Below are 26,824 nucleotides of genomic sequence, written 5' to 3' on the forward strand. Positions count from 1 at the left end.
TATATAAAGCATATAAATTGAATTATTTTATGTATGCCTTATTTTTAGGGATTTAATTGATGTGGTTCGTATTAAAATTGGCAAAGAAGAACAAAAAAAAAAAGAAGCGATTATTTTATGGCTTGGATTGGACCTTTTTTTTATCAATTAATTAATTATATATGGTTCAAACCTTTCCATAAATGCACGATATACAATTGCTTTGATTACAAACTTAAAAAAGTATTTGGTAAATCATTTCCCGAATAAGGATGTGATTTTGAATATTATATACCCCTTCGTTTGTATGGTTGTTTTTTTTTAAAGGTCCCCAGATTAATGTACTCATAGTAATTTATGGAGTGGAATGTCCCTAGGAACTCATATTATATACCCCTTCGTTTAAAGGTCCCTAGGTAAATCATTTTCCGAAGAAAAATTTATATACCCCCTCGTCACTTTTTTTTACCCCTAAAGGATATGTTATTTTCCTTATTCTGAGTACAAAGAAGAAAAATTTATACATAAAAACTTAAAAACAAAATACTATTGCTAGAATTTTCCAGGATCATCAATATAATCATGGTAGTTTTGATCCATTTTGGGATTATGTCCCTCCTTTTGATGCTGCTGATGATTATTCGGAGGACTACATTGTTTTTTCTGCGGAGAGCTCTCCTGTTGATGTTGCTGATGATGATTCTGGATATGTGGGTGAGAGATCTCATCGCCGTCCAGCAATTCGCAAGCGGGCACATAGCACTGTGATTAACCGTTTGTTGAAGTTGGTGCTTTATCGATAGGTATTTAAATATTGGACAAACTGAAATTTCATCATTAACAATGTTGTTATAAGTTTAACTAAGTTATACTTGCAAGATGATGCAAAGCTAATATGGAGAGTTGCTGAAGCCAAAGCTGAAAATGCTCGGAGAAGGGTTGAGGAAGCTGAAGCTAGTTGCAACAGATGATGAGAATGCCTCTAAAACCAACAACAGATGATGAGAATGCCTTAACCATTAAGGTGCACATGCTAGATGGTAGCTTACACCGGTGTCAAGGAAACTGTATTTAACCCAATTATGGTCATGAATTTTTTCATTTATCTTTTGTTCTTATAATTTTTCATTTTTATGGTCGTCACTTTTTTCCTTTATCTTTTGTTTTTATAATTTTTCATTCTTATGGTCATGACTTTTTTCCTTTATCTTTTGTTTTTATAATTTTTCATTCTTATGGTCATGACTTTTGTCCTTTATCTTTTGTTCTTATGTGTTTATTGTTTTAAATGTACATATTCATTATGTATTGTTCTTCATTGCAGGAAATAAAGAGGCAATTATCAATAAAAGAAATAACTCTTCCTCCAGAACCTGCAACAGATGATGAGAATGCCTTAACAATTAAGGTGCATATGCCAAATGGTAGCTTACACCGGTGCCAATTTCTTAGGACACACACGTTGCAGGTAAAATTGTTGTGAAGGAAACTGTATTTAACCCCATTATGGTAATGGCTTTTTCCTTTATCTTTTGTTCTTATAATTTTTCATTCTTATGGTCGTGACTTTTATCATTTATCTTTTGTTCTTATAATTTTTCATTCTTATGATCATGACTTTTATCTTTTATCTTTTGTTCCTATGTGTTCATTGTTTTAAATGTACATCTTCATTTTGTATTGCTCTTTATTGCAGGAAATAGAGAGGCAATGAGCAATAAAAGAAACAACTCTTCCTCCTGAACCTGCAACATATGATGAGAATGCCCTAATCATTAAGGTGCACTTGCCAGATGACAGTTTACACTGGTGCGAATTTCTTAGGACACACACGTTGCAGGTAAAATGGTTGTGAAGGAAACTGTATTTAACCCTATTATCTATTCGCACTCTTAGATAAACTCGATTGTTATTCACATTGCAGTCCCTTTTTAACTTCATTGATATTTGGTGAAGGGTCAAACCCGGCTCTTACATGGTAATGAGTAAAATTTGCAACCTATGTTATCCGTCTGTGCAAATTGTTATGTTGTTAATCTATGTTATGTTGCTATAAAATAGGCAAGACTATTAAAATTCAACCTCATTAATTACTATAGCTACTCACTCTTTTAGTTGTCATTTTTACCCCTCATCATGTATTGTTTTCCTTTCTTTTTACCATCAACATGTGATTGTGTCATCATTTTTTTTTACTTCTTAAGAATATGTTTTTTTCATCATTTTTACCCCACGCATCTGCCGACTGCCAGCTAGCCATGTCCGGAGCTGCAGCAAAAACTCTAAAGTGTGGCGTCGATTATCAGCGTGAGGGATGATGTTACCGTGATCCTGTCCTGTATAATCCTTCACCAACAGCAAGGCTTCAGCGACATCCCTAAAAAAAGCGCACAAACAAAATAAGAACATTAAAATAAAACTATTTAGAAAAACTATTTAGTTACACTCGCCTATAGATAACTCTAAGCTGAGGAATAATGAATCCATTGGAATCCACCAAGCGCTTACGACCTTTCCACCACTGTTCTAATGAACAGTGAACGCTGCGAGTGAACACCAATATGTGTCCACTGTCAACTCGATGTGCAAGCTTTGGTTCAAGCACATATTTTGAACCGCACGTTGCTGATAATCGACGCCACGCATCTGCCGACTGCTAACTAGCCATGTCCGGAGCTGCAGCAAAAACTCTAAAGTGTGGGCAAATACTGAAAATATTTCCCAGTCGTCTAGTACACAACCAAAACATTTTTATATCAAACCAATCTCAACCCTGTAAATGAAATTTTTTTCATTCTTATGGTCATGACTTTTTTCCTTTATCTTTTGTTTTTATAATTTTTCATTCTTATGGTCATGACTTTTGTCATTTATCTTTTGTTCTTATGTGTTTATTGTTTTAAATGTACATATTCATTATGTATTGTTCTTCATTGCAGGAAATAAAGAGGCAATTATCAATAAAAGAAATAACTCTTCCTCCAGAACCTGCAACAGATGATGAGAATGCCTTAACAATTAAGGTGCATATGCCAAATGGTAGCTTACACCGGTGCCAATTTCTTAGGACACACACGTTGCAGGTAAAATTGTTGTGAAGGAAACTGTATTTAACCCCATTATGGTAATGGCTTTTTCCTTTATCTTTTGTTCTTATAATTTTTCATTCTTATGGTCGTGACTTTTATCATTTATCTTTTGTTCTTATAATTTTTCATTCTTATGATCATGACTTTTATCTTTTATCTTTTGTTCCTATGTGTTCATTGTTTTAAATGTACATCTTCATTTTGTATTGCTCTTTATTGCAGGAAATAGAGAGGCAATGAGCAATAAAAGAAACAACTCTTCCTCCTGAACCTGCAACAGATGATGAGAATGTCTTAACCATTAAGGTGTACATGCCAGATGACAGTTTACACTGGTGTGAATTTCTTAGGACACACAAGTTGCAGGTAAAATGGTTGTGAAGGAAACTGTATTTAACCTAATTATCTATTTGCACTCTTAGATAAACTCGATTGTTATTCACATTGTAGTCCATTTTTGACTTCATTGATATTTGCAGAAGGGTCAAACCCGGCTCTTACATGGTGGTGAGTAAAATTTGCAACCTTTGTTGTCAGTCTGTGCAAATTGTTATGTTGTTAATCTATGTTATGTTGCTATAAAATAGGCAAGACTGTTAAAATTCAACCTCATTAATTACTATAGCTACTCACTCTTCTAGTTGTCATTTTTACCCCTCATCATGTATTGTTTTCCTTTCTTTTTACCATCAACATGTGATTGTGTCATCATTTTTTTTTTACTTTTTAAGGATATGTTTTTTTCCTCATTCTTTGATTTTGGAGGCAAAAGTTTACAAACTAGATTTTTCACTTGAACACATCTTTTTATCATTAAAAGAGATTATAGTAATGTATATCTTATACCTTTTGTACATTCAAATTTCTAATTTTGATTAAGATATGCAATTACAACGAAAGATCAATTCCTATATGTGGATACTGAGGTTTTTTTTTTTTTTTTAAACTTGTTGAGTAGGGGGAACTATGAGTCTAGTTACATCATCATAGTTGTGCACTGCACAGAGCATACTCATGACCAAATGACACTCATGCTTTCCTACCCTTCATGGTTGATTATAGAATTTCTATCAAAATATTTCCAAAAATATCATGCATTATTGTTGTTCCTTCTAATGCATGACCGTATTTGGTTTTTCTCGACTGAAACCCAGAAAAAAGAAAAAGAAATGCTTAACTAATCAAATCATCTTGCTTTTAAGACATTAGTAGAATTTTTTAAAAGTAGACACTTAAATGGTTATATTAAATTGAAGAATCCATATTGGTTGTATTTCTTTTTGCAAGATGTAGTTCAAACATCACTAGAAAAGGAAGTGATGAAAATTGTGATTGTAACATGCATAAGTTGAGTAGGTTAGTTCTAGTTGTATACTTGGAGTACCATAACAAAATCAGATGGTTTCCACCTTCAGCGGTACTTGACAAAGCCAATCTTCTTGGCGTTACTGTGGAAGAATGTCATGCCGTACTTTCGAATCAACCCATGAGGATTTCCACATGCTTGGCAAGTGCGGGAACGACGTCCATAGTTCTTCGGATGAGAATTCAAAATGTTCGAGTGCTGCTGTGGCTCAGGCCATCATCCTCAGTAGCTCCAACGTGGATGGTTGAGTTTCCTCCCACCAATCTAGATTCATTCAAAACAACCTCATCATAGATAATGTGTAAATTTTAAATAACAACACAAGACATTTTGGTATGAAAAAGAACATACCTCTGACAATTAACCTCATGAGAACAAAGTTAAGGAGAATTAGGAAATGATTTTGCACGAAAACAACATTCGAACATAAAATCATAAGACTCTCGGGATCACCCAATATCTGTTCACAAAGCCAAAGATCTCCATCTTCTTTCACAAAACCTTTGTAACAAGATCACACAAGATGGAAAAAAGATAAAAAGATACGTTCAAGTGAAAAATCCAGTTGGTAAACTTTTGCCTCCAAAATATGAGCCTGAATCTGACATCACAGCTGCTGAAAAGAAGGATGTGAGGGTTGGGGTTAGGGTTTAGGAGAAAATCAGAAGAAAAAATCACAAACATTCCCCTCAGGATCTCTGCCACATGCAAACAAAGCTAAAAACTCAGAAATCAAAATCAGAAAGGAAAACACAATTAAATAAAAAAACATAGCTATTCACCTGCAAAACCAACATCAACCTCAGCCACCTAACCTTTTTTTCAAAATCATAGTCCAAACAGAAACGAAAGAAAAAATCACACACAAACTCAAAATTGTAAAAACTATCTATGACAGAAGGCTGGCTATCTGAGCCTGAATCTGACATCACAGCGGCTGAAAAGAAGGATGTGAGGGTTGAGGTTAGGGTTTAGGAGAAAATCAGAAGAAATTGGGTTTTGACTAAAAAAATCACAAACATTCCCCTTAGGATCTCTGCCACATGCAAACAAAGCTAAAAACTCAAAAATCAAAATCAGAAAGGAAATCACAAAATTAAATAATCGTTCAAAAAAGAATGCAATAATATATTCTCAATTTCAGAGCATAAATTATTCTGATATAGGTATAAATTTCAAAGCCAAAAAAAACCTAGAATGTACAGAAGAGAGAATTTACCTTCAGCAAGGGAGGTGGTTGTGGCTGCTGCCTCAAGAGTGCAATGTACTATGCGTGCCTGAAACAGAGAGGGGTGATGTGGGTTAGGCTTAGGTCGACTTCAGAGAGAGAGAGGACCACTTGAAACAGACCTACCCAATATAGAGTTTATGTCAACACAAACAATCGGTACGTCAATAAGCGAACTTAGATAATATTCAATGAACAGAAAATCAGGATAAACAGAAAATGAAAAAACTGTTTGACTCCACCAACATAAACAGAAAATCAAAAATAAATCTGCAAAGGAGAAGACATAAATCGAAGAGGACCACTTGAACAATTCCAATCGAATTTCAAATAGAAATCCTAGATAGTCTATGTCATGGCTCTACTAGAGAGCCTTGTCTACACTAAGACTTAGTAACAGAAATAGTGGCAAATGAGTGGGACATACATATGATGAGAATGCCTCTAAAACCTACAACATATGATGAGAATGCCTTAACCATTAAGGTGCACATGCTAGATGGTAGCTTACACCGATGACAATTTCTTAGGATATACACGTTGCAGGTAAAATTGTTGTAAAGGAAACTGTATTTAACCCAATTATGGTCATGAATATATATATTACCATACTTTCGATTTAACAGGTTCAAAATGAAAATCTACAAATAATTCTCTCTGGCTAGCATTATATCACAATTTTGACTTGTACATAAATTCGAATTTGAAATTGTGGTCTAGAAAATGAATGGTGGAAAAACTAATTATATAAAATGAGTAAATATCCAGCTTATTCAGCCATGCCAAAACACAAAACATATGTCAAATGCTCGAGCTACATACAACATCACAAGGAGCTTCAACGAAACACTAAAATGGTTTGAAAAAGAAAAAGAAAATTTTGATTATACACACCAAAATCTTCACGTACCCAAGGTAAAGTAATCCAATCTGAGTTGAAGTATATGCAATTAGGCTGACTTCTTGAAAATTTTGAAGCCAAAACAAACAGAAGTGTTAACACCTAAAAAAAAACCAGCATCACCTAAGGTTTCTTTCTCAATCCACTCGTGCTTATCAAAATTCATTTCCGTATATGACCATAACAATGCAATCATCTGCATTTAAAATTGGGTCCGTTGAAATTGTGGCCTTATACACATAAATTCTTTCTCAATCCACTCGTGCTTATCAAAATTCATTTCCGTATATGACCATAACAATGCAATCATCTGCATTTAAAATTGGGTCCGTTGAAATTGTGGCCTTATACACATAATAATCCAATTTTTCATATCTCTGACGCCTCAATGAAGGAAGGCTAATGATTGAATTTTCTCTCTTTACATCCTTTAACCCTAGAGAATGGATTCATTAAGGTCACTGAGTAGTTCTCTTCCACAACTACTAGCCATCCTTTGGAAGACCCACTGAATCGCTTATTCTTACAATCTTAATCGTAAATCAAGAACTTTATCATTCGTGATGTCATATAACTTCCATGTACCTTTTTTATCACTAGAAATTAAGAGCATTGGACCTGCTTGGCTACGATTATTCTTTGCTACACTATTCCATGACTTACAAACGACGCTAAATGCCGAATAGTCTGTAATTCTAATCTCTCAAAAACTAGATCTAGTAAGTCCTTAGGCAAGTTTTCCCAATCTGAAAAGACAAACGAGAACAAGTCATTAAAACAGAAACAGCTGAGAGCTCTCTTACTCGAAGTTACATTTTGGTCACTCAACTCAAATATTAGTTGCAGAGGTCACTCAATTGGGTGTTGTGTTGCACCATTAGTCCCTACCGTCAAGTCTGTGACTTTTTCTGTTTAAAATGATGACGTGACAAGCATCTCTTAGATTATTGATGGGCAAATGTGACTTTTCAGTTAGGATTATCTGTAGCAATGATCCCTCAACTATACTCGAAGTTACATTTTGGTCATTCAACTCCAAAAATAGTTACAGAGGTCACTCAATTAGGTGTTGTGTTGCACCATTAGTCCCCACCGTTAGAGAGACTTGACGGTAGGGACTAATGGTGCAACACAATACCTAATTGAGTGACCTCTGCAACTAATATTTGAGTTGAGTGACCAAAATGTAACTCCGAGTATAGTTGAGGGACCATTGCTACAAATAACCCTTTATTTTAAGTTTGCAATTATTTAGTGTTTTTTTTTAGTAAGCATATATATGAGCTATAAAAAAATGGGATTTGTGTGCCCCTCTCAAATTTGGGCCCTGTGCCATCGCCCTAGGTCAGAGCCGGCTCTGCACCTACTCAATTGGTGTAGTGATCAATGTGTATGAAATTACCAATAAGCCCATGCCAAGTCTTCTGTTTTAACAAAATATTGACTGAAGTTTCAGGGTGCATTGGTGTCATTAAGCCTATTTTTAACAACCCTAATATACGGGAAATGAAATCAAACTTGGATGGAAAAGGGTACCTTGGTCACTAGCGCAATTCACATTCACATTATTAAATGATTTTTTTTCCTTCGAATACAAGTGATAGTCTAAACTACAAGGGGGTGAGGGTTTCTCATACACTACCAAGGTGTTATGGAAGTTCGAATAAGAGATCACTAATCTCTAAGTTAAGACCATTTTCTACTGTGCTAGACCTCGTTGCTATTAATAAAAGACATTTTTGATAAGCTAGGTGGGTGCTTTCACTTAATATATGAATTTAAAAGTATATGAGGAGTGTTTTTAGCAAAGAAGTACATTCAATAGATGGGGGATGACAATAAAATTCATTTTCTCTAATGGATAAAAAGGAGGTGGTTGAAAGTAGCCATAGCTTCAATTTTTCTTGTAACAAAATGATGTTAAACCACTTCTTTTAGAGTGTTTGGGGAAAAAAAAAATTACACTACTAGACAAAATACTGATAAACAATCATAACATTCGATGGTATGCGTCTATTTTTTCTTAGACTTTATTCTTCTATTAATATACTAATTTTTCACATGTACATTTACATTATGGTAAAAGACCAAATGCACATAAGTATTAATGGAGACAAAAGACATTTTCTTGTATATTTTCACTGCACTTTCACCATCCGTAGTCAATTTAAAATTAAACTAGAATGACTATTTTGCCCCGTATATTTCTTTTTGATCCATGAAGACTCCATTTTGTCCTTTTATGGAAGCAATCCTCTTTCTTTTTTTTTTTTTCTTTTTTTTTTTTTTTAATTTGGTCAAATGTATAATTAGATTAGAGTACTGCTATTTTCACCAACTTTATTTTTAAAATTTTAAAGACAAATTTATCTCTTTGTAAAATGACTTACAAGAACAAATGCCCCTCCTCCCTCTCCACGCACTCCTCCTCACTCTCTCCCTCTCCGAGCTTTCTCCCAGTCTCCTCCGACCTCTCAAGGTGTTCCCTCTCTGTATATACTTTGCATGTTTTTGAACTTTGAAGTAGAACTTTAGTTTGCACAGTGTTCTTATAGTAAAGTTAATTATGTCTAATACCTAATTTTTCTCCTTATTATATATGTAACCTCCTATCTAGCTACCACACATCACCTTTCATATTTCACCTAGGAATTTCCAGCAAAACATATGTTTCTTGCTACACAAGACAGATTTTCGGAGTCGTCGAAGCCAGCTCTTTGTGATCATTGGGTTTTGGCTATAAATTTTGATGATAGTTGCAGTTGATTTCATTTTTCTCTTTAATTATTTTTTGTTGAGTGTGAATTGTGGCAAAGTTCAAAGACTACGTCATGGGAGATCAAGAGCCCAAGAAGCAGGCTAATGAGCTTGAAGCTCCCTTTGCGCCCACAACAACGCCACCACCACCACCACCAGAAGCCCCCGGTGTCGTTGAGAATAAAGAAGGAGCTCTAAACCATGTCGCTGAAGACAAGACCGTGATCCCAATTTCTGAGGAGAAGGCATCTCCTCCTCCTCCTCCTCCTCCTCCACCACCTGCTGCAGCTGTCAAAGGTACACACACTCTATCTCCCTCTATGCTATTACTTACACAAATATTATTGATTAATGTTGCACACAATTTTCAGTTGCTATGATGCCTACCCTGTTTCAGCAATTGGATATAGCCGATGAGGTTGTCTAATGTTTAAGTTATCAGCCCTTAGCTTGAGCATGGGTGAATTTTTTATTTTTTATTTTATTTTCGAAGGTGTACGTATCATACCTTGGACACTCTTAAGCCAATACTTTTTTTTTTTTTTTTTTTTTTTTTGGGGTAAAAAGGAGGGCCAAAGGCCCAGCAACAGCAGAAAGACTACAAAAGAAGAAAGCGAGGTCTGGAGGTGCCAATGGCATCAGCAGCCAGAGCATCAATAATAGAAGTCGGAGGCAGGTCAAAATAGTTAATGCCAGGAGCCAAATCAGCACACATTGCAGCCAAGGCATCAGCAGCAGTATTCATCTCACGGTATATATGCTGGACAACACAGTTCCAATCACCATGAATCTTTAGTTTGCAACAATTGATGATATTATAGAGAGGATGGTTGGCTCCAGTTGGGTTATTAATTAAGTCCACAGCAATACTGGAGTCACACTCAATCACCACATCCCGAACCCCAGCATCCCAAGCTAAAGAGAGCCCCCAGAAAATGCCCCATAGTTCTGCCTCAAGGATAGAACCCACTCCCAAATTTCCAGTAAATCCCTTAAGCCAAGCACCATCAGCATCTCTTAATAAACCACCAGCACCAATCATTCCAGTAGTATTATTTCGACTTCCATCAGTGTTGACCTTGCAAGTACCAAGCAAAGGTGCTTGCCAATGAAGAAAAGTAACGGTCCGAATACAGGTGCTAGAGGAGGGTCTAGTGGCAGTAGCCCAATCCAACGCATACTGGAGAATCAAAGTATGGGGATCAAGAGGCATAATAAAATTTTGATCAAAGACTTTTTTGCATCTCCATTTCCAGACAAACCACAAGAAGGTAGCATAAACCAGCTGCCAAGGTAACCCATGATTTACCTTATTTTTAGATTGCAGATTCAACAAAAGCCAATCTTCAAAGTCCATAGAACCCATGTTGTTACCAACACCAGATCTAAGGGCATTCCAAATGTCAAGAGAGGAGGGGCAATCCTTGAAAAGGTGAGCAATAGTCTCCATTAGATAGCCACATCTCGGACACGTGGGAACCTGAGTGAGGCACCTCCTCTGCCGTTGGACGTTAGTGAGTAATTTCTTATGACAAACAGTCCATAAAAAGGTTTTCACCTTAGGGGGGAGGGGGAGCTTCCAAATGAAGTGCCATTTCCAAGCAACTGCATTCTCATCAGTGAGGAAAGTATTATAAGCAGAATTGACAGAGAATGTACCATTAGGATTGAACTGCCAAATACATTGATCAGCCCCACTACCCTGAAAACCAGCATGAACACTGAGAATCAATTGAATAATATTGTCAGGAAGACATTCCCTTAAGCTATTCAGATCCCAGACACCATCATCCAGAAAATCACTAACTTTTGAATGCAACATATCCTGTGAAAGATCATTGAGAGCATATTGATGTAGAGGCCCGCAACTAAGCCACTTATCAGTCCAAAACATCACATTATCTCCATTGCCCACACGCCATTTAAGACCCCGAGATAGCACTGGAGTCCCATAGAGAACACCCCTCCAAACATTGGAAGAGCAAGGAAATTGAGAATCCTTAGCAGTTAAAATATCATGATGTTTCAGGTACTTGGCATTGAAGACCTTAGCCCACAAGCCCTGTTCATGCTGAAGAATTCTCCATCCAGTTTTAGCCAAAAGAGCTTGGTTCATCCAGGAAGCTTTTTTAATCCCCAACCCACCACCAAGTTTAGTTTTACAAACAGTCTCCCAATTCACAAGATGAGTCTTGGCAGTGTCAGCGGTGTGGCCCCAAAGAAAATTTCTGTTGAGTTGATCTAGCCTGTCACAAACAGCAGAAGGCAACTTAGCAGTCTGCATCGTATACAGAGGAATTGCAGCAGTAACAGATTGGAGAAGGGTCATACGGCCAGCCATCGAGAGGGTGTGACTTTTCCAAGAAGCCAATCTCTTTTGTACCTTGGCAATAATCTCTTGGTAGGTGTTTTTAGTTACTCTGGTGTGAATAAGAGGAACGCCAAGGTACTTCCCAAGGTTGGTAGTGAGCGGGGAGCCACTTATGGTGGCAATGGAGGAAGCCAAGTCCGCATGGATGTTTGGGGAGACACAAATAGTGGACTTTTCAAAACTCACCCTTTGACCAGAGATATCACAGAAATCATCTAGACACTTCTTCATCAGACGAGCTTGATGAGTAGAAGCCTCCCCAAATAGGATTAGATCATCAGCAAAGAAAAGGTGTGAGATAGTAGGTCCTCCTTGGCAAATCTGCACAGGTTTCCAGGTTTTGTCTTGGAGTTTTTGCTGGATGATATGAGAAAGTTTTTCCATACACAGCACAAAAATGTAAGGGGATAAGGGATCCCCTTGTCTAATTCCACACTGAGGGTTGAAAGGATCAGTTAGCTCCCCATTGAGGATAGCTTTGTACTGAACAGTGGAGATACATTGCATTATCAACTCCAGGGTTCTTCCTCTGATTCCGATTTCCCATAGGACCTCCCTAATAAAAGGCCAACGAAGGCGATCATAAGCTTTAGAAAGATCAATTTTCCAAGCTATAAAACCTTTTTTGCCTTTGGTAATTTTGAATTTGTGAAGCACCTCGTGGGCAATAATAATATTATCTGTTATTTGCCTCCCAGGAACAAAACTCACCTGGTTCGGGCTGACCAACTTAGCCATGTGGGGACGGAGGCGAGCCACAATAATTTTGGAGACCACTTTGTAGAGGGTATTGCAAAGACTAATAGGCCTAAGTTGAGTCATGGAAGCAGGTCTTTCAACTTTAGGCACCAAGGCAATAAAAGTCTCATTGAGATGGTCTGGAAGGGTGGCTGTTTGGAAGCAGTTCTTAACATAAGCAGTGATATCGGGGGAGCAGACCTCCCAAAAATTCTGGTAAAAAAGAGCAGGGAAGCCATCAGGACCTGGAGACTTTAGGCCACCAATGGAAAAAAGGCTGTTCTTAATGTCCTCATCAGAGATAGGACAACTTAACCAATCAAGGTCCGCCTCATCGAGATGAGGAAATAACTGAGGAAGAGAGTTGTAATCAGCAACAGAACCCGAGGCATCGAACAGACCTTGGAAATAGTTTACAATTATTTGTTTCATGGCATGTTTTTCAGTAATCCAAATACCTTGGTCGTTGTTTAAGCCTTCCAATTTATTTCTCCTTCTTCTGATGACTGTAGATAGATGGAAAAAATGAGTATTCCTATCACCTTCTTTGAGCCAAGTATTTCTGGATTTTTGAAGCCAAAATTCCTGATCAAGAATGAGATTATAATCATTTGTTAATTCAATTTCTAGATTGTGGAGAAAAGGATTATGGCACACACACAGCTTCTTTTGGATACCTGCAAGTCTGGCAAGAATAGTCTTTTTCCGTTGGAACAAACAACCAAAAATCTGTCTATTCCAGGAGATAAGAGAAGACACAAGAGAAGTAGTTTTTGCCATAGCAGAGCCATTTCCAGAATTCCACTTATCAGTAATAAAATCATTAAAATCTGGATGGGACATCCACATAGCTTGAAAACGAAAAGGGACATTATCACTATCAGGGCGGTGATTAGAAGCAAGTTTTACCATAATAGGGCAGTGATCCGAATTGACTCTAGGAAGATGAGACAGCTGAGCATCAGGAAACAACATGCGCCAATCAATATTACACAGCCCCCTATCAAGCCTTTTCCAGATAATACCCTCCGCATTCCTTTTATTACACCAAGTGTACTTAGCACCAGAGAAACCTAAGTCGACAAGGTGATTACGCTCAATCCAGTCGATAAAGCACTTACCACCATGGTTTGTGTTTCCACCGCATTTTTCAGTCGCATTTACAGTGTCATTGAAATCACCAATCACAAGCCAAGGAAGAGAGGAAGCAAGAGCAAGGCCATCAAAGTACTTCCACAGAGCTTCTCTAACCCCAGGACAGGGATTAGCATACACCACTGTGAGGAGCCACTTATGGTTACTTGACTGGATAAGGGCAGTAATGGATTGGCTTGAGTGAGCAACAACTTGAAGAGAGACAGAGTTATCATTCCATAGCAACCAGACACCACCAGAGAACCCAATAGCATCAATAATATGGTAATGGGAAAAACCCGGACTTTGCGCAACTCTGAGAGCCCTAGGACCACTAATTCTAGGCTCAAGAATAGCAAAAACATCAATGTCGTAGGCTTTTTTCAAGTCCATAATAGTACTAGCACATTTATCTTTACCAGCACCCCTGACATTCCAAGCAGCAATAATCATTAAAAATTTGATGATGGAGAAGATAACTTAGGGAAACCCTAATTCTGCAAATTTCCAGCCTCAATGGCTGTATGCTTCTCATGAGTAATAGACATACCAGTGTCCAAGCCAACTTCAGACTCATTGTGTGTCGTTCCGTCACCCTGTTGATCCAAATCCACATTTGCGTTACTCATATCCGAAGTGAGACTAATCTCAGGGGGAGTATGTCCACATAAGCCATCCTCACACAACGCTGTAGTGGTAGAGAAGGGACCACCCACATTGAAGGAAAATATCCCCTGTACATCATTTTGAACATCAGCACCACTTGTTTGTAGTCCCACAGCTTCAACCACAGTAGGATTAACGGTTTTAGTCCCAAGTTTGCTTTTCCAAGGCCTCCGAATTTCAGGGCCAGTCTTATTCAAACCTCCTCCAGTTCCAGGGATGGCAACGTTAGTTATGTCTTTCAAGGCCCTTTTGAAAACCCAGGGGGAGGAGTTCTGGGTTTTCTTCCCAGCAGTTTTGGCCTTGGCTTTGCTGTTATCTGGAAGAAGAGCCACTTCCTTACCATTTCTTTTTGCAGGGGTCACAATCACCATCTCCTCTTCATTATTGTTTTCCTCATTCAGAACATTAAACTGAGAGCCATTGGGATTATTAACTTTTTTAGGACTGGACTCCTTTGAGTTTCTCAAGCTAATCTCAGCAGTCTTCTCTGAAGTGTTCAGGCTTTTCTTCTTAGTATTTCTTGGCTTACACAGCATCCATTCCCCATGCATCTTGGGTGGCTTCTCAATGACTTTATCCTCACATATATCCATGTTTACCTCATTCACCTTGTCAGAGGTATTGGCCTCCACATTCTCAGTATTAGTTGATTCTGCAACTTTTTGTTTTGCTTGTGGGATAACAGGACAATTGTCTCTGCCATGGCCATAACACCCACATTCAAAACAGACCAAGTTGATTCCCTCATAAACAACTCCAAAGGTGCATCCTTCAACCTCAATGAAGGGGGTAAGGGGTTTAGCTAAATCGAGCTCAACACAGATTCTGGCGAACTTACCACGAGCCTGACTCATGGTATGGGAATCTACCTTAACAGTAGTCCCACTAAGGCTTCCAATATGTTCTAAGACATCCGAGCGGAAGTATTCCACATTCAGCCCATTGATCCGGACCCAGGCAGTCATATGGGTTATTTTCTCTTCCTTGGCATTGAATCCAGGTTTCCACTTCTGAGTTACAATATATTGGCCAGCAATTTGCCAAGGGCCACCAGTTAATACATACTTCATATCTTCCTCATAAAGGAATTTCACTATAAAATAATTGTTTTCCAGGTCGAATAGGCTGATCGGCCCCTTGAGGTCCCACTTCTGGAGAAGCCTAGTTCTCAGGAAGGTGAAAGCCAGGGGGCGTCCCATGAGTTTGATTATAACAGCTGTGCGCCAGGGTCGGTACAAAGCGTTTTTAACCTTGTCAGAGAATTGAATGGAAGGGTACGCACCTTGTATGATTACAAAATCATCCTCCCCAATATTTGTTTGCTCATCTACCAAGCCAAAATCCCCAGATACTTTGTCTTTGAAGCTTATCGGAATTGTGGGCAGGGGAGGAGGCGGTTCGTCTGGGTCTGAACCACCCACATCTACCATCTCAAGGGTTCGGGCCCTTTTTCCTCCCACATTTTGTCCATCAGTAGCAGATCCAATCTTCCCAGCAGAGAAGGTGAATGCCGACATCATAGTAAAATCAAGATCTAGAAGAAGAATATTAGCGTGAGGGAACAGGAGAGAGGAAAAGTCAAGGCGCGTGGGGCGCGTTCCTTTCTGTCATCAGGCTCTCATTTCATTCGTGTTAGTACTTAGCGTACAAGCCAATACTTTTTCACTTCTAACTAAAACACAATTTTAAAAAGGGACACCACATAAATTAAAAGTTGCCCATGTATTACCGTTACATTGTCATTTTTGTTACCGGACCCATCCAATTTTCTTAGACAATTACTAAATTCTAACTTTTCAATTATTCTAAATTTGCTAGAAAGTTAACACAATATACAGATATAACTGTAGGGGGCTTTTTCGTTCCGGCAGCTGCAGATTGGGCTGGGCTGCTGCAAAAAACCTAATGTGTGAAATGTTGGAATTTCAAAACATTTTTCCAAAGTTCATTTGAATATTAAACATGCATTTAATCAAATGAATCGCAGCGGAAGTCTATGGTGGTTGTTTAAATTCAAAAACAAAACTTCTTCCAAGTATCTTAAGCCATGAACATTGATATGTTTTTCATAAATGAAAATTCAAGAGAAAGGATAAGATCTAATTACCCTTGAAGCAATTATATGAACCAATTTGTGTTTGGTCTTCTCTTGATGATTTCCTCTTTGTTGATCTCCTCTTTGATCTTTGATCTTTGCTCCTTGATCTTTCTCCTCCATGTGAGCCACAAAAGTATATGGCCTCTAAGTCTCCACACCATTGGAACCTTGAGATGAGAAGAAGTATCTTGAGAATACTTGGATGCTAGTGCAAGATTCTCAAGATTGGTTTCAATCTAAACCACTTTGAAAGATGAAAGTGTTTCACTCTTGAAAACTCTCTTTTTTCTCTCTTTGATCTCCCAAACCCATTTGGTTGATGTTGGATTGTGTTTTTGTGTTAATGAGCTTATGGAAACAATTCCCATACATACTTACTTAAGCATTTTCGCCCAAAACCCATTGGGCTTCCAAAATTGGGCCTTATGACACTTAAACCATAATATTTAGGTGTCTTAAACCCTTGGGCTTGATACCCAACCATTTGGGCTTCCCGTTAACTATTACCGAGGCCCAAATACGTTTTTACACGTAGTAAATCATCCACATCAAATCAATCAAATTGATTTCCTCATTCTCATTTGTATTACTCAAAGTTAACCATTTAAGGTGTGCGATCCATTAGGTTCTAATTAGCAAGGCAGTGGGAAAATATTAGAACTCTTTCTAACCAACTGGAATTAAAACCCCTTTTTAATTCTTCCTTTATTTGGATCGATCACAATCAATCCTAGGACTTCCACAAGCCAAGAGTGACATCTAGCAATATATCAAGGCTACCCAAGCTAACCAGAATAGATGAAGAACCTATTCAGTTGGAATTGCAATGCAATACGGTCCTTCTCTTATACAATGTTTCAAATCATATTATTAGGGTACGGATTGTTTATGTCAAACCCCTAATATGATTTATAACCTCATGTGATTCAAAAGAACATGATTAAGAACAACTTTCTAAATCAAGCTCAAAATACTTTGGCCAAAGATTTACTGAATCACATCTTGAAACATTCTCCTTCTTTATCGAAAGTAGAGATTCCTTATTGTACATTCACATGCCCCTATGATGAATTAAGAGATCCCAACAACACTTAAGACAAATCTTTTACGGCTTGCCTTTAAGAGCTATCAAAGATCAATAACGGATCACAAGACAACCATGATGCCTCAGGTCTAAGGACTAATTTGCATTATTGCAACTATGAGTTCTCATTTGACATGTAGATAAATACTCCATATGAGAACTACGGTTGATCGCGTTCAGTGTACTCATTCACTAATGAGCACCCACATACTTGTATTAGTGTCAACTACACAAATGGTTTGAGACTAACCATCCTCCCAATTGAGCATACATAATATGCACTAATCTTGACGGTTTATCAATGCCCATTTGATAACCTATGATTAGGAACATTTTGGGATACTACAATTAGAGATTAAAGGTCTCATGAATCTAATCTTCTTTAGATTACTTTATCTCTTATTTAGCATACCCTGGACATTTGTTTCTTTACACGATGTAAAAGATAACAGATTAAGTTTGCCCTTTATATATCATATACGAAATGTATTCTAAGGAGATTACATCAAATGTATTGGCTCTTAGGGCACATTTCTAACATGAAAGTACCCCTTGTGTCTGAGTTCAAAAACTAGGCCCCAAGAATGTTTCGAAAGGGTAGTGGAACCTTAGGAAACACCCTGGTTGTCTTCACCAACCAAAATGATAATGGCTTACAAGTAGATTTTTAGTTTGGCATGAGGAGCTTGTGGCATGGAAGCAAAGTGGTCATGAGTTTAGCACTTAAAGAGAGAGAGATGTGGGTTCCTATGAGAGACGGGGGTTCTAAGGAAAAGGGGAAGGGATTCTAAGAAGGTTTGCTAAGGAGGGAGAAAGATGGGAAAAAACGATGGGTGGCTTAAGTAATTTCCGGCAGCTCGATGCAAACTTTGTCAAACTCTGGAATAGCTTGCCAGAAGATAAAATGGGAAGAGATGGAGGAAAGGGGCTCGAAATTGCAAAGGGTTTCAGGGGTGAAAGATGAAGCTTGCTCTCTAGATGTGGGTTGCCTTTGATGGGTGGAAGGTGGCCCTTTTTATAGCCGCTGGAAGCTTCTCCTTTCCAAGAAACTCTAATGGTTTCCATCCAATTTGGCCAAGTCTTTCCTTTCCTTTCTCCTCTCTCCCTTTGACTCATCCTATTTTGGTGAAATCCTTTCTACCCATTCACACAAAGACAGGGTTTTTGGGAGCTCTAGGCTCTTCCCGCAACTGTTTCAGTGGGGGACTCCCCTTCTCAGCCATCTCCCTTCTTTCTTTCCTTCCCTCATCCATGGTTAGATCTGATGGAGGAAAGAAATAGGTATGTACGCTGGTTTGAAAGGTGCCTCCCCTCCTAGCAGTCTTCGCGCGCCAATACCCCCTGGTTCTTTGAATGCTTTTGCTTGAAATTCATTCCCCCCATGTGCTGGGGCTTCCTTGTATACATGGGTATCTTGGTTTCCTTCGTGGCCCTTGTTCTCCAGCCAAGTGTTGGGGCTTTTGCAAATCCTTACTATGGTTGCATGGGCCTCCCAAGACAATAGGTTGGCTTATCAAGTAAATGGGCTAACTTCATCAAGTGTTGGGCTATTTTCTCTAGGGTATTGGTATTGGGCTACTTTCTCTCTCTCTCTCTCCTTTATGCTCATCCATATGTTTGGGCTCAAGAAATGGGCTTGAGTTTCGAGGCTCCCAAGCAGCCCGAGACTTCCATTTTTCGGCCTATCAATGGGCCTCATGACAACTCGTCACCATCCATACCACAACCCACTCAAGCAAGCCCCGGACATTCGAGTGGCTTGGGCCCACCTAAGCTTGTAGCGTGGTTGGGTGTGAAATAATGATTTCCTGCTTGGCATGGCATGTTACTTGGCGTGCTTTAACTTTATCGTTCTTGAAAAGGGACATAATGCTTGACGGGGTAATTAGCATAGGCTCGTAGAGCTAGTGCATTTTATAAGCTTTACCTTAATTCCTAGCATGACAAATTATTTATTTGGCATGGCACATGGACTGTGACTCGTGTATGGCGGCCTTTCGTGCGCTCCAAATTGGGTCTTTTCTTAATAAGGTGTCGCATTGGGCCGAGAATTCATTCAGGCCCAACCATGAATTTTTTGGGCCTCAACAATAACAACTATCAAACTTTAAGTAGGGGTATTTTAGGAATCTGAAAAATATAAAATATGAGACATTAAGTTTGATTAGGTAATTTGCTTAGTTGGATTCTATTGATCGGGCTTTACCCAAGAAAAAATAATAAAATAGGTTGGAAGTAAGAAAAAAAGAATTTGAAGGAAAAAAATTCTAAATAAAATATGAAGTCAACAAGTCGCTCCACTATATCAATACTGCTCTACTATTTAAATAAAAATAAAAATAAAAGTTCTCAACAAACTTAAAATTTCCAACTCCGCCCATCCCAAACAATATATAACCCATGTTTTCGTTTCTTTGTTGTAACATCCCCCATCTCTCCCTTTAACACGCATACACCATAAGGAAATTACCTCTTTGTTTTCAAGGAGTATGATGAAAAATGAAAGCATGAAGTTCTAATATATGCTTTCATTTTTCACCTTCTCCTTGAAAACAAAGAGATTAGTTCCTTATGGTGTATGTTAGAAACTAATTCTTAGAACTTCATGTATGTTCCAGAAAATTTTATATATATATATATAGTAGAACTTCATGCATGTTTCGGTTAAATGTCATGCAAAATCAAAGGGACCATGCAACTTATCTCTCTCAAAAGAAGGGTGGAGAATGAAAAGGTTGAGGAGAGGAAGCATGGGAATTGCATGTGAATCCACTTTTTCTATTGGAAACACCGCAAGCATGAACTGAACCCAAGGAAATTTTTTTTATTTTTAAGTAACTATAATTTTCTGTTGCCCAATTTAATATGTAAATTACAATTCAACTATGATCTGTTTTTTAATTCTTGCATTCGATCTGTTTCCGGAGTTCAAATTTTGTGCATATTCTTCATCTAACATGTAAATTTTTCGATCATACGGTCGTACCAGAGAGTGCATACCCTGCTGTAAAGAAAGACATAATAGGTGGGGGTTCAACTGAGAGAGGTATGTGACTGATGTTCTTGTTTCTTTGGATCAGTTTTGGTCCATCCCTCAATTTATGAGATGTATAAATCATCATCTTCTTCATATTGTTTATTCAGATGCATTGTATGCGCAAATTGAAACAGAGAAACGGTTGGCCCTAATTAAAGCATGGGAGGAAAGTGAGAAGACAAAAGCAGAGAACAAGTATGAGGGAGGCTATTGTGCTTTATATAAGCTTAAACATGAAAATTATTGGAGTATCTATTGCTTTACAATAATCATGATCTTTCATGCTTGATTAAGGTAATTAAATTAATCCAACATTTTCAACTATTGACAGGGCATATAGACGAATGTCAACAGTAGAATTGTGGGAAGACAGCAAGAAAACTTCTGTGGAGGCAGAACTCAAAACAATTGAGGTAAGAAAACCATGTTTTGTAGTAGATTATGATCTTTAATAAAAATAAAATGAAAATTGGAACTTTGTCATCGTCGTGAAATAATCTTGTGTTACATGCTTCTGGACAGAAATTCTTTTTTTGTCATAACATTTATCTGACAATGTATTTTGTACCGACTTAACATGTACATTGCTTGAAATTAACACTAATTCATATAATCTAACTAGAACCCCTTTTTGATATTTGACCAAAATGTGTTTCCATCGACTAATCTGTGGGGACTAATGACAGGAAATATTTGAAAGAAAGAAGGCAGAGTATGCTAAGAAAATGAAGAACAAAGTGGCTGAAATTCACAAGGCAGGAGACGAAAGGAGAGCTTTCATTGAAGCCAAACAAAGAGAGCAATGCCTCAGGGTGGAGGAGACAGCTGCAAAGTTTCGTTCTACTGGAATTACACCAAAGAAATTGCTACTTGGGTGCTTCATCTGCCAGCATTCTGCAGTTAGGTAATTAACCATAAAAAAATAAGGGAGGGGCTTGTTTTCCACTTTGGTTTGAGCTTTTTATTTCTAATGCAACATTTATAAAAATAAAAAATAAAAAAGCAAAAATATAAACTTTTAGAAATTCTCCTATGCGGACGTTCGGACGTTATTATCGTGTGGACGCCATATATTTTCTACTACCCCACTTTGCTTTCCTTCTTGTTTACAATAACATCCACACGATAATAACATGCGAACATCTGGATGAGAGAATAACTGTATAAACTTTTATTCTTAGGATTAGTAAAGTGTATAACAATTTACATATATGGCAAAGAAAAATGGGCAACTTTTGAAATTTCTGAGCTCATTCCAAGGCCATTGCAATAACCCACCCCAAACACTTGGAATTAAACCTCCACTTCCATAAGCCCACTTGAATGTTGAGCTTCTAAATTTTGGGCCATTACTTTTTCCCATGCTATTATGTTTTTATTTTATATTTTAAATGGTGATATTGTCTCCTCCCTTAACTCTTCCTACCCATCTACTTCTTGTTCCATCCACACAAAAAATAAAATAAAAGTAATAATTTTACTCAATCCACCCACTAAATACACTATATGGTGTTTTTTTTCCGGAACATTGAGACATTCTTAATTAATTTAATTTACGAGAAAGAGATTTTAGACTCAGGTGCAGAGAGACGGACACATTACCTTAACTAATTAGCCTAACTCACATTTACCATACTCATCTACTTCTCATTTTTGTTTTGATTCTTGCAACCATAGTCTGAAATATCGATAATATCGACTAAATATTGAGGATATTTCGATTTTTTCGAATCATGGATATTCCGGAACATATCCATGTAAATATCGTATAAATATCGACAATATCGATGATAATATTGGAAAATATCGATGTATATAATTTCGCTCACACTTCAGCAATATTTTGTCAAAATATCGGTGTAATATCGCTAAAATATTGAAAATATCGATGTAAAAGAAAAAAAAAAGGGAAAAAAGGGAGAAAAAAAAACACAAAGGGGATTTGAACCCCTCCCATTTTACTCCTCCAACACCTTAACCACCATATCACTTATGTTTTTGTGATAATATGCTAAAATATTTATATTTATATGGGTGGCATGTTAACAATTACGTGCAAACCTATTTTTGGGATTTATCATTTGATGACTACTCTTCACAATACACTTACTCTACACATAGAGATGATGAAGATAGTGAAAAATTTGAACCTCATAAGAACTCTATGTGGTACTAAGTCACTCATGTATCTTACCATGCAATGTATAAAGTGTAAAATATTGTAGTAAATCATTATATATAAATGATTGTGGTGTGTTTAATCTTTTTTCATTAATTACTACATATTTTATACACTCACAGTGTTTGCCAGCTAGCTATATAATCAACTTAAATAAGTTAAATCCATCATGCAATGCATTTCCTTCTAATTTTTTGTGATAAACTAATAGATAATTGACTAAATAAACATTCTCCAAAGTTTCAATAAAAATTTCCAAGTTTTTCTTACAATTTCCGTGATTTTTATTCAATTTTTATCGATATCGATAATATCCCGATATTTCCATCGAAATTTCCGTGTTTTTGGACTACCGATATTTCCGATATTATCGATATTTTAGACCTTGCTTGCACCTAACTTATGCCGAATAGTTTGTGTCATATAGGCCCCATTTGCATTACTTGCTCCCAAAATTGGTTGAAATCTTAAAAATTGGTAGTTGAGTGAGCAGTGCTTGAAGAATTATGGCCCAATATTCGCGTATTGATTTTCTCAGTAACCAAACACACGTTGCCAAACTCTTTTGGTTCTCTTGTTTCCCAGATGCTCCGTTTAAATAAAGTCAGATTCTGTTTCTAAATTGGATTTCATGCGTTTGTTAATTATTATTTAACGAACAAAAAAAAAAGATTCATGAGTTCGTAGGCCCACTCAAAGGTCCCCACTCCCCTCCTACCCTTTTTTCCACCCTCACTTGAGATTTCTTTCGTCACGTGATACCTGCTCACTTTGGGCTGTCTTAGCACGTGATTTTCTTTATTTATTTGTGTTTTCACTTTCGTATTTTTTATTTTCATCTTTTTCCCTTTGGCACTTGATACTTGAACTAGACGTCTTTTTACATATAACACTATTTTTTAGCTCATACATACATATATAATGTCAAATAAAGTAGGCCAAATATTTAGATATGCTCAGATTATTATTCTTCTCCAATATGGAGGTATTTATACAAGTACAAAAATGTGTTAATCCTAAATAAAATAGGAAATATATCTAAATTACAATAGGAAGTAAATCTCTATTACAATAGGACTAAATAATAATTGGTAAGTAACCAAAATTCTAATGAAATAAGGAACCAAAATCCTAACTAAGTAAGCACTCGCCAACACTCCCCCTCAAGTTGGGGCAAAGATATTTCGCATGCCCAACTTGACAAGCGAGTCACAGAACACCATACTTGAGAAGCGACAATTTAGAGAAGGTCTTTTCGTCAACCACGAGTGAAACAAGTGACAAACTAAAGCAAAGTTCGCAGCAGAAACACAAGAGCAAACCCTAAAAAAATAGGGCACATAATAGAACACAGAAACCCTGCGAACACGGCAAAGGACACAAAAACCCTATGAACATGGCAAAAGCAAAGGCAACCAAACCCTAAAAATAGGGTAAGGCAAGGTAAGACAAATAAAGTTCAAACAAAGGCAAGGTGGCATAGCATGGCAAAGAAAGCCCAGATAGGGCAACAAAACCCTAAAAATAGGGTAAGGCACGACAAAGGTAAGGCAAGGCATGGCAAGGCAAAGCCAAACCCTAACAAATAGGGTAAGGCAAGGCAAAGAAAGCCAAGAGCAAAGGCAAGGTCAACGGGCATGACCACAGCGGAAACACACCAGTAAAGGCATGAGCAACAATATTGGCACCAACAAGAGCAATACAAGGCACTGGTACCAGCAAGAGCAATATAAGGCACTGGCAACAATAACAGCAGAGACAACTTCTCTTCACTCCCCCTCTCCCCCTAAAGAGAAGGGGTCGACAAACCATAAGAGCAGTGGCACTTGAGAAACAGAAGCTAACTGAAGCTCAGATGTAGAAGAATCACCCATGCCAGATAGGTAACTGAATTGCAGCATAATAGATGAGCTGGTTCCTTATTTCATTAGAATTTTGGTTACTTACCAATTATTATTTAGTCCTATTGTTTTTCACTTAAGGTTATGTTCTAGAAAATGCGGGAAAGCCAAGAATTGACATAATTCCATTTCTTCTTATACCCATTATTGATAAGTGAATATGTCATTAAAAGAACTTCGGAATCTCTTAAAGCACCCATAAATCTCTCGGAGATTTCCTCTATTTTTGTTAAGGTGCAAGGAAAAAGACTTCTCATCTATAGTAGCAAATTAGCGATTTTTCACACTTACGTATTTGCAGTATAGTAAAACATCTATAGTAGCAAAAAGTACAGAGGAATTGAAAGATAGGAGTTTGCATGATTGTTGATCTATGCAAATTAAATGCAATTCACAGGAACTCACAAGCACACCAAAAGGATGAAACTAATGAATAGATAGAGCCATACGTGTGTGGTAAATGAAACCAAAAACAATAATGGATATGTCAGTGTGATGAAATTTTTTAAATTGGCGCATGATAGAAGTAGTGGCGCATTACAATTTTGCATGGCCCTCAGCATTCAAGTAAATGGACCCCTTGTTCTCTTCTCAAACTTGTCCATCACTTGCAACGAACTGTAGAAAGTTTAATGATGCAAATACAGTTGGCCACACTGATTTAGGCCAAACAACATATGGAGTTGTTTGTTACAAGACACAAGCATCCTTTAGGGTCCTCCTAGCAAATTGCATGTCGTCAAGTTCAGTTTTTAATTTTCTTATGCGTGGGGCTTTTTCTTTTTGTTTGCTAAAATGTGGGTCTAATAAAGTTTCTTGTGGTGGAAGATATTGGAGAAGTTTCCTCTTAACCCTTTTCCCCACCTCACTCGGACCCGTTTGATAACCATTTCAATTTTAGTTTTTAGTTTTCATTTTTTGTGCTAGAGTATAAAGGAAAAAGAGGGAGAATGGAAGTGAGAATGAAAGTGGAGATGAGATTGAGAGTGAAGATGAGAGAAGAGGATGGAAGGAAGGAATAACAAAAGTGAAAACAAAAACTAAAATCTATTTCAAATTGTTTTTACTTTAAATATTTTGTTTTCACTTTTGTTACTCCTCTCTCTCATCCTCACTTCCATTCTCTCTCTCATTTTCCTATACTAAAAACTAAAATTGAAATGGTTATCAAACGGGCACTTTACTTAAAATTGTAACATCTAAGCCAAAATTAATTACTAAAATACATACAAGTTTACATTTAGCAATTTATTTTTCAAGATTTTTTCACCTCACTTGTACAGAATTGTAACATTGAATTCAAAATCAATTAGTAATATAGAGAGAGGTTTACGATTTAATCTGTTGCAAAATTTACATTATGTTGAGACTTCATATTAGCCAACATAGAATGCAATGATGTGAGACTTTTGGTGATCGCAGCGCGCCTTTTAAATAGATTGTCAAACTATATTAAGAATTTTGTTAACGTCAGTCATCTACGAGCGTGTGATAAATTTTAGGCCGCTAATAAAATGTGAGCTCCATATGTATGGTATGTGAGTGGTTCATCGTAACAACAACTCCTACGTTATAAACTCGAAACATCCAATCCAAAAAATCAAATGTAAATTAGTGAAAGAGGCTCAAAGTTTTTATTGACTTAAACGCAAGGCTTAAAATGTCGGATATTCTAAACAACAACGTCCCTGTAATAGATATGTGCATAGACAGACAGACACAGAGGACCACACATCCACAAGATGAAGAGCCAAAAAGCAAAAGATGTACATGGGGTTGGGCATGGAGCCCATTCAAGGGCAGTTGGGTTGACAGTTATTAAAGTTATATACAAAAATGATCTGATTCTAATTAAATGTAATTCAGAAACCCTCTTGGACGTTAGAAATTGTAAGATATTTACATGTCACATGTTGTACTTGGAAGAAATTGAGGTGGTGAGTCTGGTGCTGCCTGCAGACGCACGCTTTGGTTTGGAGCTGTGGAGGTGGAGTCAGTAAACTACTTATTGACTGTGGTTATAAGCTTCGGCCAACAGAAGAGAACAGAAAAGATGAGGCAGCTTTAAAGCCAAGCAAAGAAAAGAAATACAGAGACAGACAGACAGCAGCAACCCCAACTCCCTATCATCTTCCCACATCTAAAGCTTTCTTCTCCTGTCTCCTCCCACGTACCACACCTTTAAAGGTGTACCAGAATTTCATTCTTCCAAACCTACACACTCTAGCTACCCCATTCTCCGTCTTCTATCTTTCTTTTTACCCTTCCTTTTTCATTTTGTTAATGATTTTTAATT

General features: G+C 37.4%; 2 protein-coding genes and 2 pseudogenes across 2 annotated transcripts; 1 reads left to right on the forward strand and 3 right to left on the reverse strand.

The window, feature by feature from the left end:
* Positions 1-4,479: 4,479 nt before the first annotated feature.
* LOC110759168 (small ribosomal subunit protein uS14 pseudogene) lies at positions 4,480-4,920 on the reverse strand (annotated as a pseudogene).
* Positions 4,921-6,832: 1,912 nt separating this feature from the next.
* LOC110759169 (F-box protein At5g25290-like) lies at positions 6,833-7,977 on the reverse strand (annotated as a pseudogene).
* A 1,941-nt stretch (positions 7,978-9,918) lies between these two features.
* Positions 9,919-14,016, reverse strand: LOC110759170 (uncharacterized). Its single transcript, XM_088253781.1, has one exon. It carries the CDS (start codon positions 14,014-14,016, stop codon positions 9,919-9,921), a length of 4,098 nt encoding a protein of 1,365 aa, XP_088109907.1.
* Positions 14,017-20,324: 6,308 nt separating this feature from the next.
* LOC110759171 (remorin 1.4-like) lies at positions 20,325-21,801 on the forward strand (the record flags this gene model as incomplete). Its single annotated transcript, XM_021961207.2, has 4 exons — positions 20,325-20,457; positions 20,556-20,643; positions 20,780-20,861; positions 21,135-21,801. Coding segments are annotated over 4 exons (525 nt in total), but the record flags the coding sequence as incomplete, so codon positions are not given.
* Positions 21,802-26,824: the final 5,023 nt, after the last annotated feature.

Source organism: Prunus avium, chromosome 5 (assembly GCF_965620075.1).
Source record: "Prunus avium chromosome 5, drPruAviu1.hap1.1, whole genome shotgun sequence".
NCBI lineage: Eukaryota > Viridiplantae > Streptophyta > Magnoliopsida > Rosales > Rosaceae > Prunus > Prunus avium.

Bases quoted from the DNA above. Each gene is read 5' to 3' on its own strand.
- LOC110759170 (XM_088253781.1), bottom strand. From the start codon at position 14,016: ATGATTATTGCTGCTTGGAATGTCAGGGGTGCTGGTAAAGATAAATGT.